Consider the following 16,453-nt stretch of genomic DNA (forward strand, 5'->3'; position numbering starts at 1 on the left):
TCACGCATATTGACAATAAATGCATTGAAACCTTGAATCAAAACCAGAACTAATAATAGCTGCTCTGCAGCAATGGTTAGTTTTAGCGCAAATAATTTATGTATAAGTAAAAAGGGACTGGACCCAGAATCAACCCTTGCAGTACACGCTTTAAGATGGGTTTGTATCCACATGATGAATATTCAATGTTCAATATTCACTCTTCATTAAGCTCTGTTTTGGTCTCCACCAGCTCCTGAGGGAAATATCTGTCTCTAGCTGCTAAATGCTGCACTCTATCCAACAGCTGCCTACACCGTTCACAGTTTCTCTGCCCCCTTTAAAATATGATGACTTCACGGTGGGAATTTGATTTGAAGGTCAAACAACAGGGTTTAATCACCAAAGACATTTTCCCATTTATCATTTTTATTGTGCACATGTCAATAAATAATGGTTAACTCAAAAAGAAGTCTCTCCTGATTGAAATGTTTCCAACCAGATTTCTTGTCTTTTTAACCCTAACGAGGAATAGGAAGGAGAAGCTCTCTGTCATCCGCAGACATTTATATAGCTTTGTAATGCTAAATCTCTCCAAAAACTTTTTATTAATTTTTTTAAATATTTATTTCTAAAATATAGCAGGCACACTGACTCTATCCAAGAACATGTACTAAATTTAGCCAAAAAGCAATCAGACTTCCTTTCCTATCTTAATCCCATCTGGAAATGCCATGTTGCCTGGAGTATCTGACGAATCCTCCTTCCTGCAGTGTTTCGTCGATGAGCAACATGTGATAGTTGCTTATAGAAGAGAGCCTTTTTACTCCAAAATAAAATCCCCCTCTGATGTCCCGGGGCGCATTATCACAGCCTCTGCATGAATTAAACTGTGGTCTCCACCAAAGCACACAGATTTTATGGCTTTTTTTTAAATCACCGACTACTTCCAGCATCAGAACAGCAGCCTGCGTGTTAACAGAATGATTTATTTTACTGTCGCTGCTGGACAACAGTTGTTTTTGCCACTGTGGCTTCACACCTGTTCCTGCCAGTGAAGTCACATGTAGAAGACAAAGCTTCTGTTTTTCTGACTTGCCACAGCCATTGGTTCCCAGTTTCCTCAGTGCTGGTCTGGTTAAACATGAACACAGCTGGGATAAAGCCTGACGCGGGTTATTAGATGTTCTTCCTCTCCCACTATCTCCACTATCAGGCAGTGTTGTAGTACTCAAGACCACTTTTTGAATGTGTCTCGGTCTTGTCTCGGTCTCAGATAAAGAAAGTATGTAATAAAACCTGTACACAGCGTTGGAGGCTGAGCCCCGTTCTTTCACAGCGCTGTGGAGATAGATCTGGCAACGGGAGACTACTTCAATGGTGACTTTAAAAGTCATACATGCACATCATTTTCATACTCATCTAACCATTCGGTGATCTTCATTGTCTTTTTGTCAAACCACCTTTAATTTGTCACCTGTCTGTGTGTCACCACATGACAATTGTTTGCAACAATTGTTTGTCACATATCGTAAGTCCATGTTCTACAAAATATGGGAGCAGACTTCTCATATGTTTCAAACAAACAAATGATACATGGATATGCTGTGTATCAATTATTGAATGGTTAGGTCTGTGAGTGGAAAGAGTTAGTGTTTCTTAACACAAATGAGCATGTCATCCACATAGTTACACAAGCACACCTTGTGTTTGCCATGATAACAAACTGAACCTTTAGGATGTCAGTTTAAAAAAAGCCTAATGACGGCAGCCCAGCCATCTATGCAGAACACATATAATACATATAATAACATATAATACTGGTTTACAGTAATATATCCAGCTGGCCCAATCACATCATGTGTCAGTATCCACTTACAACTTCAGACTCTGTACAATACTCTGCCACGTTATTATACATTCTATCTAATCTGAATGTGTGTCCACAGGTTTCAGGCCAATTTCTGACAACGTGACTATTTATGGACTTACCGTGTGTGTGTGTGTGTGTGTGTGTGTGTGTGTGTGTGTGTGTCTGTGTGTGCGTGCGTGCGATACTCACGAGAACAGATCTCTCCCTTCTCGTAGAAGCCTGGACAGCACTGGGACTTTCTCCGGTACATGGTCTTCTCTCCTCTTCGATAGGCTGTCCGATAGCTCACCCTGCACACAGACGGGAAGTGAGGTCACATACAGGATCGGAAACTCAGTGAAGGAAATGCTACTAGACACAATGTTGGTTATTCTGTAGATGGACTGCTTTTTTATAGCGCTTTTCTAGCCTTAAGCGTTACCCCCATCCACACACACACACACACACACACACACACACACACACACACACACACACACACACACACACACACACACACACACACCAAGATGGCAACACCTGTATTCAAAAATGAAAGGCTTCAAAAAGGCAGTCCACAAAACAATTACATCATGGATGATAGGGAAAGGACATTTTGACATGGTGGTCTACCTCTGAAACACAGCCAGCCAATAATTGAAATCTAACAGGAGTGGGGTTTAAACCCATGAGGGCTGTAGCCAATTATATCTTAAGTCCAATGCCTTAACCACTCGGCCATCCTGGTAATGACTCCATGCTCACATTATCACTTTATCGTGTGATATAAAATGTGGCATGGAGAGTGTATAGTCTATACATGGGGCCAGTGATCATTAAACTCTGTCCTGATGAAGACCATGAGGCTGTGTTCAATCATAATCATGCATAACTAAAGTAAATGCTTTAAATACACACAAATGCACAGATTAGCAAATGTTTGGAGGACAAGGAGGAATGAGCTGCTGCCAACATCAAGCCTCGGTGTGGACACTGGAAACAGGAAGTTAAAAAAACAGGCACACACACAAATCTATGAAAGGTACAATACAGAATACGGCGAGGGGCCCTAACAGTACCTTTTTGAAAATAAAACAGAATATAACTCATGGCCTTGCTGTACACATGGTGGTTTCTACAGGTTTAACCAAGTCAAATTTATAGCTTTTTAAGACCTTTTTTGGACCATTATGAATAAAATTGAATACCTATATCACAACATAAAAAAACAAAGTCAGATGTCAGAGTCCGGAAACAGTGTCTGAAACAATTCCCCGATTTCCTCACTGACATAATAGGACTGGTGTCTACAGTAGATCGGCTGCAGTATGTTGGTCTCATTTGAGGTCATAATACAGCAAGTTTTATTTGGACTAGCGCCAGAAAGAACTACAACACCACAGAATTAAAAAGAAACATTGTAAAGCGCTGCGGGAACATTTCAAAGAGCATTAGAGGTAGTGTTACACAACCCAGTCTCACGGCAGTTCGTTAAATGGTCACGTTATTATATTATTGATTCGTGTACACGGACACCTTTATCTCATTTTTTTCGTGGTGGTCAGCACGTTTTTTAAAGTATTGTATTTCAATGGGAAGCATATTTCGTGATCACAGCCCGATTCTTTGGAAAACAATGCCAATGTAAAGTCAATGAGAAGATGACGTAGCATTAAGAGTGACTACGGTAGCGAGTAGTATGAAAAGCCAAAACTCCGTGCAGGGACGTTGGTTGGGGGGGTGGATGGGTCAAACAACACAGGACCGGGGATCGTTTCCCGCATGTGACGTGTCCTTTCACCGTTCTTCTTTTCCTAAGCCCAACCTCCGTATAGATGCTTCCCATTACGTGTTGATAATCGGCAGAGTGGGACCAAAAAATCTACCGGGAAATTTAATAGACTATCGGCCCACTGTACGGGTTGAGCAGAGGCTGCACAGTTTGGCCAGCGGCCAGGCCGCCGGATGGTGTTGCTAAGAACTTGCAATGTATAACTATTATCAGACCGGCCCTCGCGGCCTCGAAACACTACCGGCCCACTGGGAAAAGTCCCGACTCTCCCAATTGCCACTCCGCCTCTGGTGCTGACCACCACGGAAAAAATGACATAAACGTGTCCATGTACACAAATCAATAGATTACAAATAAGATGACCATTTCACGAACTTCTGTGAGACCGTGTTGTGTTACGTTGACATAGTTAATAATTTAAGAGCAAGCTAGAACACAATACTTCAGCAAATTCAAGACTTTTTAGGGCCTACAATTTTGATTTTGAAATTTTTGACTTTTTTTGATATTTTTTAAAGACTCTGCAGAAACCCTGTCTACAGTACACTGTGTACCCCCCCCCATAAAAGATAATAAAAGAAAAGAAAACATGATCTCTTTGAGCAACGTTCGAGTCTGGGAGCCGGAAAGAGCACACTGTGGCAGGGCTGTAGTCAAGTCCACATCTGTCTAGTCCAAGACCAGGACTTTGTCTAGACCAAGTCAAGACTGAGTTAGAGACAGTCCAAACTGAGACAGAAAAAAAAGAATCCTCTTCAAGACCACTTACTTACCTATTCATAATTTATGTGACTAGTGCTGTGCCCGTTGAAAACGGGCTGATTACTCGGCCTGTGGTGTTGCTGCTTGTAGAATTTATCAAAACCAAAGTGTACCCCAAAATGACTTACAGAAGGACCCTGAACCACTTAATATGCAACTCCACTGTATAGCCTACTATCTATTGACTTAGTGTAGGCTACGTCTGCATCAGAGGAAGACATAGGCGCCGATACCATGGGTTCTCAGAGTTAGAGCAGGGTGATGAAATCTGATGTAGGCTATATGCCCGGTTTAGCTCTGAGATTTGCTCGCATTGCACAGCGCTCTGAGGGAATAATCTCCGAGATTAGGCTATGTTATGTTCTGCCAGCTCACAGCAATTTAATACAATAGCAGGAAAAGAGTCAGAGGCGCAGATGTGCAGGTAACCTTCCCCCCCAAACACAGACACACATACAGTATATACAGATACGTCTCACTTTATAAGATAGATAGCTTGCCTATAAGTGACATCATGCTCTGTCTGCACTTGTTGTAGCTGGTTGTGCTTTGCATGTGTGGGATTCTGAAACGTCCTTAAATTCGGGAATTGTCGTTTGTTTATTAAAAGTCAAAGACAGTCCAAAGTAGTGCTACTTTGCACACAGTTTAGCTGCCAAAGCTGCGCTGCTCTCTCTCTCTCTCTCTCTCTCTCTCTCTCTCTCTCTGCTCCTGCTCACTGCTCACTCAGTGAGCAGAGGTGGAGTGGCTAGTGCCTAGAGCGGCAAAAGCCAATGTGTGCTTCTTTTACCGATATATTTAACGATATCTTTTGCATTTCTAATCCAAACAACGTCAAACCTGGCACTGCACTTACTCGTGACCATAGCAAGACACATGTCAAGTTTGAAATCCATCGGACTAACGGTTCGAGAGATATGCGCTTAACACCCACACAGACGGACAGACGGACAGACAGACAGACAGACGTTCCTGCAATTATAGATAGATAGATAGATTATAAATAGATAGATGTGAGAGACAGTATATCTTCTATTTCAAGATGATCATTTTGCAACATTACTATACATTGTAGGATGAAATTAGGCCATATTATTTACTTTAATAGATCAATTTGACATAAAGCTAAAGTGCAGCTTCACATTTTAGATGTTGAGTCTTTTTATTCTGGTGTAACAAGAACATTCTGGACTGCTGATGGAAAATGTAACAAATAACAAGCAACACAGGTGTCACTAAAAAATCTGATATGTTCCCATTCTTGAACTTATGACTTGTCCTGAAGAATCCAGAGTACAAAGTGCTCTCTGACGTTGTGTCTGTGGCCAAAATGAAACTGATTGATGTCTGATGATTGAGATATATAACGCAGCCAGGTGTATCCCAGGCGACCAATGGCAACACCCGTTCTAGATGGATTTTAAATTAAACTAATATCTGTTTTCTGAACGAGCAAGCTTCATCAATGGATTTGTTTTGAAGGACGAAGTTACTTTAAAACCAAAGCATATAGTGCTGGACTCGATCGAGACCAACTAGAATATTTGGCCAGTCCAATGGTCTAGTCCAGATACCAACGGGTCCAAGACAAGGCTGACACAATAGTCTAGACTCTGACTCAAGTACTACAGCCCTGCACTGTGGTTGGGGTTTGGAAAATGGTTGGCAGATAGGTGAAGTTAAATACACGTATACTGTACAGTACATAGGTGATAGCATGCAAAAACAATGGAATGGTCCTTTAACGAAGCACCACTCTCTCCACACACACACACACACACACACACACACTGTCTCACCTGTGTCTGGTGCACTTAAACCAGTTGAGGATGTCGGTGCAGCTGGTGTAATAAATCTGATCAAAGGGATGAGCATAGGACTCCTGCACTGTCACCGAATAACTGCAAGCACAGGAAAAGACACATATCAGTGGGTGTGGTGTGTGCGTGTCTGTGTGGAAATGTATGTGTGTGGTGTGTGTGTGTGTGTGTGTGTGTGGGGGTATGTGTGTGTGAACAGAACCACCGGCTTACACACTCTTCTAACCACTGACTGTTTGAATCAGGGCATCATTAGGGTTACATCTACACTGCTACGTTTAATTTTTACGTTTTGAAAAACAAATCCATCTCCGACCACACAAGGTTTTTAGCTGAACTAATCTGCGTCCATAATAACACGTCTGACATCACATATCACATGAGCTTTCACACACACACACACACACACACACACTGGGCATGTGTGTGCCGGTGTAAACAGGAAGCAGATTGACGTTGAAAAACAACGGTGAAAAGTAAGAGCATGGTTTTATTAGATTGGGTTGGGAGAGGGGCCCCCCCAAAAGGGGGGGAGGGGGGGGGGGGAAAAAAAGAAAGGAGGAGGTCCTCGTTTCCAAATGTCTCCATTTGTGTCCGTCCCGACTACAGAACAACTCCGGAGTTTTCAAACCAAAACAGCGGCAGTATGTATACACTAGGGCTGGATGATTAATCGAAAAATAATCGAAATCGAAATTCAGAGCCTATAACCGACGTAATTTTACCAAGTCGATTATTTCGGTCTTTTAATCCTAATAATATTTCCGTGCCGCCACTGTGTGTTAACGTACTTTCCCCTTAAAACGCGTGTGTAGTCGCGTGACTCCGCCTGTTTACATTAAAACTTAAAACTTAATCTTCAGTTGTAGATTTAAGTTCAGTTGTTTGAAATATTTAATAAATAAGCATTAATTGCTATCTGTGTGTTGTTTCCTTATTTTAGAATCACAAAGATAGGATAATGCACTCTTTCATTAGAAAAAATAACCGTGAACATATTTACAGTAGCCTATAAGAAAAGATTTTTTTTTTAAATAATCGTTCAATAATCGTAATCAAGGTAACTTCTTCGATTAATCGTGATTATGATTTTAGCCAAAATCGTCCAGCCCTAGTATACACTATACATACTGTGTGTGTGTGTGTGTGTGTGTATGTGTGTGTGTGTGTGTGTGTGTGTGTGTGTGTGTGCCAAGGCAGGATTATCAGCAGCCCCCCCCCTTCTCCAGCATGCTCTGTACTCTGTGTGGCCCTCCATCACTGAGTGTTTTATAAAGGTTGTGTCTCACAGCAAATCAAAGAGACTTTGGAGGGGGGGTGACAAAAGCTACCTTATGACTGCCTCGTGAACTGCTCTTACCACAGGCTCTTTGGAGGCATGCATATATATTTTTTCAGTTACTTGCTGTATGGCTGCAGTTAAGGATGATTTTCATTATTGATTGTTGATTATTGTTAGTTCCACTTTAGTATTTATTATTGAATTGTTTAATGGATTGGTTAGTCTATGAAATGTCTTCACATAGCTTATTTAGTCTGGCCAAAAACCTGCATAATATTCAATTTAAATAACAGAGGAAGGCAGCGAATCCTCATTTTAAGGAAACTGAGAATATCTGATAAATGACAAACATTCTTTCTAAAATATTGCCGTAGATTAATTTTCTGTGGCTCAACTAATTGTTTCAGCATTAAGTAAATACATCTCTGACACTAAAGAGTTAGCACAGTCTGTACTGCTTTCTCCTAATGACTGACTTCAGATTTTTATTAAATCACTGTTGTTTAGAAAAGGCACATGCACACTCTTTGCCACAATTTTGCCAAAGTCTTAAGATGTTAGTGGGACTGAGACTTTCTTAAGAAGCCTTATTATCATTAGCTTGATAAACTGTGTCTCTTCACTGTCTGGTCTTCCTGTGAATCTTTATTCGGACCACAGCACAGAGGGAGGCTCTGAGTGCTACTGCAGCTGTTTCCTCAGATTAGTCACTGAAAGGCAATATAGCTGGGAAATCGGCCTCCACCTTTCTTCTTTCACAGCTCACTTAACGGATTTCCAAGCTTTCCTTTAATTCGGAAATCAGCCAAAAGTTTTATGTAGAAGAACATTTATTTATTTGTCACATACAATTGCACAGTACAATGTCAAACTGAAGTACAAATGCAATTCAATCTCTGCTGCTCTGCATCGGAGGTGGGAAACAACAGCAGAAATACATGGAGCACAGGCGTGACACATCTGCTACATCATCTCTGCAGAAGAGCGTGTCCTTATAATTACCTGAAACAGCCCAGACCTCGGAAGACCACCACCAACTACTTTTACAGAGAGTGGACACAAAGCGACGGACGGGTCTGCTCGGAGCTCTGTGAGAACCTGAACCATAGACTAAACGTCTCGGGAACTTCAAACTAAATGTAGTAATATTATTGCGCAGCTAAACTTTGTGTTGCCTACATTTGGGGCTACAGTCAAAACCAGAATGCAGGAAATGAAGTGTTTAATGCTCAACATTTTCTGGGGAAGTATCCCCTAGACCCCCCCGCATCATATGTGTCTCCGGGAATAGAAACATAACCTCGGCCTTTGGGTTGCCTGGCCAGCAGCGATTAGGCCAACTGTTTGTGCCATCTAACTAGCATCTACAAACTGGGCAGCTGAAATAAACATGCACGGCTATTAACAAACTGGGCAAGCCAATAACTATCTTTTGCCTTGACAATCACCAGGTAAACAGTAACGCTGGAATTCCATCAGCCGTGTTCCAGCTGCGCCGTGGTCCGCCATGCGTCACCTGAAGCGTCTCAGAAGCAGAGCGTTTTGCATGCCCGACCCTCTGATTTAGAGGTTTTGGTCATTTTTCCTGGATATTTGGGATTCTCTCATTATAGCAATTAGTCTACAGAGTTAAAGGGTTTCTTCCAATTAGTCCAGTTATGAACGACATGGATGGAACGCCCCCGCGGCTCAGTAAAAAATAGATTTGGCACGTATTCTTAGCGGAGCAGAGCAGAGAGCTTCTGAGACGTGCTTCTTTGCAGCTAATGGTCTTGAGTGGCCGGGAAAGCAGTGCCGCTGGAACGCAGCGCAGACACACCTGGTGGACTAGGTGTCAGAATATGGCATTGGAGTTACAACGTAATCAACCAGGAATGTTCACTTGCATGAAACTGATTGGTCAACGCTTGCTAGATGACGTCATGTTGTATTGCAACAAAAGTTGAGCCTGGTTAAATGGCTTTTAAAGAAATGACTGCAGCATTGTGACTGACCTCTCCCAGTGGCTGCAGACATTGGGATCCTCCAGGTTGAGGGAGGAAGTGATGCAAGGCAGGAAACAGAAGGCCACGGCCAATAGGAGTGTCCTGTGGGAGCGCAGTGATGTGGCCATCTCAGGCAGAGCTGCACCTTCAGACAGGGAAGGATGAGGAAATGGACACGTTAACTTTCTGCATCGGAAGCTTTCAGATTCACAAAATATTCAAAAGACACAAAGCAATTTAAATAAGGTAATCCTTTAGTAAAGACGTTAAAAAACATGAAAGTATGTGTATTGTATGTTTCTGTCAAAGGTGGGACAACACGAGTCTCAAGTGTAGGCTATGAAGTTCTTAAGGCTTATGTATGGTTCTGTGGAGGCTCCACGCAGAGCTTTCTCCGTAGCCTACATTATGACCTGAAGTTTAAACTGGTGAGTTGGTGTGTGCGTCGATCTCTTTAATAGAATAGCAGGGCTGGCGTGTGTGTGTGTGTGTGTGCGTGTGTGTGTGTGTGTGTGTGTATGGGGAGTGTGTGGTAGAGCGAGTGAGAGATTCACTTAAGAGCGAGTAGCGACTCTAGAGTCCTAGTGAGAGAAACAAAGTGTCTCCCCGGTTCTTTCTGACCACGGTGGGAAATCTGGAGCAGGAAAAGTTAACCCTCTCCTTGATTTCATGTTGTTTATGGAGAAGGAGAACCAGGAAATGAGACGCTACCAAGCCACGACCGAGCGACGTGTGTCGCCGAGACTTGTGGTTAAATTTTTGAGAGGTGCACGTCAGCCTATGGCGTAGAGTCGGTATCTCCACGTACCTACGTACGTAACCACGGCGTCGATTTAACGCAGAAGCATAACACGGCCTTAAGACCCGCTCCCGTCCGCCGTCTCATCTCCAAGACTATATGGCTGTATATATATATATATATATATATATATATATATAAGTCGCTAAGAGGGTCTGTAAAGTCGCTAAATCTAGCAAGAAAATTCCAAGTTGGCAACACTGTCCACAAAGTTACTACTGCAGTTTCCTGATTTCCTAAACTATGGAGCGAAATCACAGACTGTGCATGCTTTAATCGCACGTTAAAAAAAAGTGTGGCGTTTAAAGGATATTGTGTTAACTCGTTATTAACGCGTTCATCTGGACAGCCCTAATAACTAATCTAGTCATTTTAACCCAAACCATGATATTTTCCTAAACCTAAAGTAGTTTCTGAATTGACAATGGGATCCCCTGCACACTGAAAAATGGTGCCAACAGTTTACCCAGAGTGTTGAAAAATGACGCCAAGGGGTATTGACCGAGCTGCTGTATTTGACAAGTTAGGAGTGTGAATGTGTTGGACCAACACACTTTCACTCCTGCTTGTGCAATGTGATGGGCTGCTGTGAGATTGATGCAAAGTATATCTGTTGTTTGTGAGAAGTAGGGATGGCATGGTCAGCCAGGTCCACCACTAAAATATCTCTGCTGGATGGATTGTCACTGGTTCAGACATTAATGTTCCCTCAAGATGAATTCTAATTACTTTTTTAATCCTTCAACTTTTATGGCTCCATCATCGGGTCAAAATGTCCCTGTTTCAATACTTTGGTTTATGACCAAAAACCTGCAGAACTTATGACATTTGCCATCACTGCTAATTAGTAAATGTTAGCATGCTAACACGCTATGCTATGATGTTGAACACTGTAAACATTATACCTGCCCAGCATCACCATGTTAGTCATTGTGAACAATTACTAGAACGTGGCTAAAGCCAGACATACTTAAAATTGATGATTGGATTGACATTATTTAGGATATCTTGATGATTTAAAGAATTGTGTTTTCTATTAAACTGCAACAGGACAAGTTCTTGAAAAGATGGCAAAGTTGGATTATGTACATTACACCTGTACGCCTATCATTTGTTTTTTATTACTCCTTTTTGTAAAGTAATTTGAGTTTCATGAATGTAAACCCTACCTTTCTGGTTGCATTGGGTTTGGTTTTCCATGTTCTATTTAATATTCTATTTTTTATACTGTATTTGTATTTTAGCTACTGTAAAGTTTTAGTCTGTCAGTGTGTTTACATGCACAGCAGTAACCATGGTATGGTCTTACCGCGGTTAGTGAATAACCGGGTTATGCCGGTTCTCCCCGTATGCATGAGCAGGGAAGAACAGGAAGAATGACGGAGTAACTCTACCTCCGGTACAGTAGGTGGCGCTCTGCCAGCGCACAACTGGCTGTTTCTTCTGGTTGACCTATGTCAAAATTACACCGAACGGCATCTCACTTAGTAAAATGTTACAACTTAAAGTGATGGTTCGGAGTAATTTACCCTAGGGTCCTTTGCACCATGACCTCGAGGCAAACACCCCCCCAGAAGCTTTTTTCACCTGGGTCTAACACTGGGCGAGTTAGCGTAGAGTAGCGTTAGCCGCTGAGTAGCTTAGCGCGGGGCTAATGGACCCACGTTTGTATCTCTTAAATGACCCCACTAATAATGCCCGAAATGATACCAAAGGTCTACACTAGTATATATAGGTTATGCACTCATAAAACGATGGATTGGAAAGTTTGTAAGTACACCAGAAGTTTATGAACACTTGCCTGCTCTCTTCTGCTCTCTGTTGCTGCTGCTGCTACCTGCAGTTAGACGAGTGCTTAGGCGCGTCTATAAATTACTACACCGAAAAGAGATACAACAAAAATATGTATTAATTTAATGATTAAATAAGGTAATGTCTCCAAACTTACCTCAATTATTACTTGTCTCCTGCTAGTTATATTACAGCACTTACTTCAAAAAATAAGTTAAATTAAAAATATTTTTGTTGCATCTCTTTTCAGTGTTGTAATTTGTAGATGTCCCTACGCTACTAAGCACGCACGTCTAGCACGCAACAACAACCGCACAGAGCAGAAGCCAGCAGGCAAGTGTTATTTACATAAACTTCTGGTGTACTTACAAACTTTCCAATCCATCGTTTTATGAGTACATAACCTATATATACTAGTGTAGACGTTTGGTATCATTTCGGGCATTATTAGTGGGGTCATTTAAGAGATACAAATGTGGGTCCATTAGCCCCGCGCTAAGCTATTCAGCGGCTAACGCTACTCTACGCTAACTCGCCCAATGTTAGACCCAGGTGAAAAAAGCTTCTGGGGGGGTGTTTGGCTCGAGGTCATGGTGCAAAGGACCCTAGGGTGAATTACTCTGAACCATCACTTTAATGTTTCATTAACACATTCTTGTCACAGCATAGGAAAGCACAGTGCTCTCGCCAGATGACTGACAACTTGTTGGGCTCATTATATCTGTAACCAGTGTCGGGTGGAAATTGCAAGCTAACTTCATTAGCTAACTAACATTAACATTGGCCAGCAGCCGCAGCAGGGGCTGCTTGGGCCCTCCACTTTTTTGCCGAGACACAGCGATGACAGCCCTGGAGATGGACAATCTGTTTAACCATCTCCTAATGTCCGCTGCTGCCTCTGTGGGCCTTTTGCTGCCGATGTCCCACTGATTCACTCATCGCTGTTTTGTTGTATGGTATTGTGACGGCCCTGTGTAATCTGGCAGGGCCTCTCTGTGGGAGTGATGCCTCTCTGGTCTTACCCATCTTTGTTTCCATCCTTGTTTGAGTTGATTGCAGATCTGGTGCACCTGGGAGCTGATAAAGCTCCACCTGGTCAGACTAGACTTCTCTCTCTTCACCACCACATCAGCAATTGCTGATGATTGCGGAACACTTCTCGGTAGTGATAAGTGATAAACGCTTGAAGGAGAACATTAAGGTAGTTTTGAAGTCAGAGTTGAGAGAGAGAGGTGTGTTGGCTGGGGATGATGGTTCTCCAGTCTCCACGGTTTCCTCGGGTGCGTTTGTTCGGACTCAGGGCTTATCGTTTGATCAGCAGAGGGAGCTGTTGTTGATTCAGCTTGAGCATGACCGATGTAAACATGAATTGCTAATGAAACAGCAAATTGAGGTGGAGAGGATTCGGCAAGAAATTGAGCAGGCCAAATTGGATCTGGAGGGGCGCCGTTTAGCTTTAGCAGCTGAAGGTGAGGGGTCCAGTGGAGCTCAGAGCAGGCAGTTGTCTGGAGGTGTGTGTTCCTTTGATGTTAATAACTTACGACTACTGCCACCGTTTAATGAGAAAGATCCCGATACGTTTTTCTTGTTGTTTGAGCGTGTCGCTAAAGCTAGGGGTTGGCCTGATGAAGATTGTGCCTTGATGCTTCAATGTGTGCTTACGGGACGGGCGCAGGAAGCTTATTCTTCGTTGAGTACAGAGGATAGCTCAGGCTATGCGGCTATTAAGTCTGCTGTGTTAAAAGCGTATGAGTTAGTGCAAGAGGCATATCGCCAACGTTTCAGGTCCGGGGAGAGACGTAGTGGTCAAACTTATATGGAGTTTGCTCGGGACCTGACTGGTCATTTTAAACGGTGGTTTGCTGCGCTGGAGGTCACTACTTTTGAGGGTTTGTATGATCTTGTGGTTTTGGAGCAGTTTAAGGACATGCTTCCTGGTTACATTGCAACATATGTTAGTGAGAAGCAGTGTGTCACCCCGGCAGGTGCGGCTACGTCAGCCGATGAGTACTTGTTGATTCATAAAGGAGGTTTTAGAGAGCGGGCTACAACGCGTGAGCGTTCTTGGAGAGCTGGTGCGCCAATCTCTGAGGCGGTATCGCGAGGTGATGCTGTCCACACTAATTGTAACTACTGTCATGAAAAGGGTCACTGGAAGGCTGATTGTCCACTCCTGTATTTTAAAAACAAAATGTGGAAGGCGTGGTGATCAGGCCATGGTTCAGGTCTGGATGGTAGTGAAGAGAGAAGTCTAGTCTGACCAGGTGGAGCTTTATCAGCTCCCAGCTCCCAGGTGCACCAGATCTGCAATCAACTCAAACAAGGATGGAAACAAAGATGGGTAAGACCAGAGAGGCATCACTCCCACAGAGAGGCCCTGCCAGATTACACAGGGCCGTCACAGTATCATAGCAACGACTATGACTCACAGCGCTGACGGATTATTTCCGGTTCAAAAACCACTCTTGATGAGTGGGGAGGGGCAGTTGAAGCATGCGCATACGCTTAAACCGATCAGATACTACAGCTCCTGAAGGAGTTCTCTAGGTCTGTTAACTGGGTTATGAAAACTCTACATACCGTTTGAGAAATCGGGGTATTGCCTTGATCGAATATAATCATTTTTGTCTGTCAGCTGATAGTGTGTGTAGTTAGCCTGATGAGAGGGTCAGGACTGACGTATACACATGAGGGCTGTGGGGTTGTTGATCTGATTTGACCCAGCCCACTGGCAGGTGGGAAAGAGGGGATTCATCCAGGAGATTGATTCAGAAAGGAGCAGCACACTGCAGGCTGACGGCTGCAAACCAGGGTGGTCACGCGAAGCAAGCAGGCCCGGCCCCAGAGTGCGAATTGAAACAGCGGCTGGGTGAGTCAGTTTAACACAGCACAACCCCCAGTTTAACACAGCACAACCCCTCTTAGGTAGAAAAGTATACATTCATCCAGGCTAGCTTAGGTCTCACTCTCACGTCAAATCAATCACGCAGGGAGAGGAGACCAATACCATTGATGTAACGAGCTAGGTTTGCCTTAGTAGCTGTGTTCCTTTGTTTTATGAGCCGAGGTTAGCTTATCCTCGTGACACTACTTTATTGGTCCGGTCTGTTTCTGTGTTATCTTTGGTAACTCAGATTTACTTCCCTTTGCTACTGTCACGAGCTACAGGAAATGTAGGACCCAAATGCAGAGACAGACAAGGAATGTAGAGTTTGAGGATTTAATAAGCAAAAATAAAGTCCATACCAAACAAAAGGTATCCTGCAAAGAGCAGGCAGATAAATCCAGAATAAGGAAAAAATACAAAACAGGAATCACAGGTACCAGGAACCAAGAACTGCGAGACAAAACACACAGACGCTCAAAACATAATACAATGACCTGACAACAGACAAAGGAAAGACAGAGACTAAATACAGGAGGTAATGAGCAAACAAGGCACAGGAGATACAATAGGTGAAACACATAAGACAATCACAAGGGTGGGAAAACTAAAGACAGGAAGTAAAACTAGACCAGACAAGACAGAAAACCAGAGACTTCAAAATAAAACAGGAAACGGAACGTATACAGAAACATACAACCATGACAGCTACAACTGTATTTTACAGAAGGCTTGGATAGATAAGGTAAGTAAGTCCGATAAGAAGGATTACATTGTTTGTTTGGACCTTGTTATAACTCAATAAAAATATAATTTAAAAAAGGAGGATTATGAAATGTGTTCATCATTGAAGTCTTTTGTTCGACAGTCTGATCAGAATGACCATTCTAGAAGACCTGCAGGTTTTGCAATTTGCAGCATTCTTTCAAAACTAAACACATCAGTCCCACACAATTTCAATGGGAACCTTACAAGTGGTGCCTTCAGTCTGGCAACATAAACGTTTGATTAAAACTAATCTGGGTCATATAATCAATAGTATTCAGCACAGTTCTGTCTTTACTGGCTGTTGTGGAACCACAAACATGAAGGTACTCCGTTCTCTTTTACACAGCTGTGGTATTCTGTTTACCTCAATGACAGAAATGCAGTGAGCAATTGGTGGCTCCACAGTGTGCTGGTGTTATTTAGGTATTTCAAAGCTTCTTATAATGACAAGGAAGAGCTATATGAGACAGTTTCTGTCCAAGGAGCAAAGCTTCTACAGTTTGATAAGAAATCAGAGTTCACTTGCTTTAGGAACAAAAAACAAGAATCAAACTGCCAAAACTGAATTCACAAGAATCCTTTTTGAAATTAGAATATAAAAACTATAATAAAATAAAACCAATAGAAACTGCTTTTTTTGTATAGCTGCACCACTCCATCAAATGGAATTTACCCAGACAGAGCTGCCCATGCATGGTGTGGGCCTGAAGAATTTGAAGCTTAGAGTTGTAATGTAAGC

General features: G+C 42.6%; 1 protein-coding gene across 1 annotated transcript in view; it reads right to left on the reverse strand.

Moving 5' to 3' along the window:
- The window catches only part of megf10 (multiple EGF-like-domains 10), a 105,787-nt gene that overhangs the window by 70,257 nt on the left and 19,077 nt on the right, over positions 1 to 16,453 (reverse strand). The window contains exons 2-4 of the mRNA XM_039779104.1: positions 9,482 to 9,617; positions 6,185 to 6,286; positions 2,042 to 2,142 (exon numbers count right to left, since the gene is read on the reverse strand). Of these exons, the coding sequence (XP_039635038.1) occupies positions 2,042 to 2,142; positions 6,185 to 6,286; positions 9,482 to 9,600 (322 nt within the window). The 5' untranslated portion in view covers positions 9,601 to 9,617. The remainder of the gene's footprint in view (positions 1 to 2,041; positions 2,143 to 6,184; positions 6,287 to 9,481; positions 9,618 to 16,453) is intronic.

This window comes from Perca fluviatilis, chromosome 17, assembly GCF_010015445.1.
Source record: "Perca fluviatilis chromosome 17, GENO_Pfluv_1.0, whole genome shotgun sequence".
NCBI lineage: Eukaryota > Metazoa > Chordata > Actinopteri > Perciformes > Percidae > Perca > Perca fluviatilis.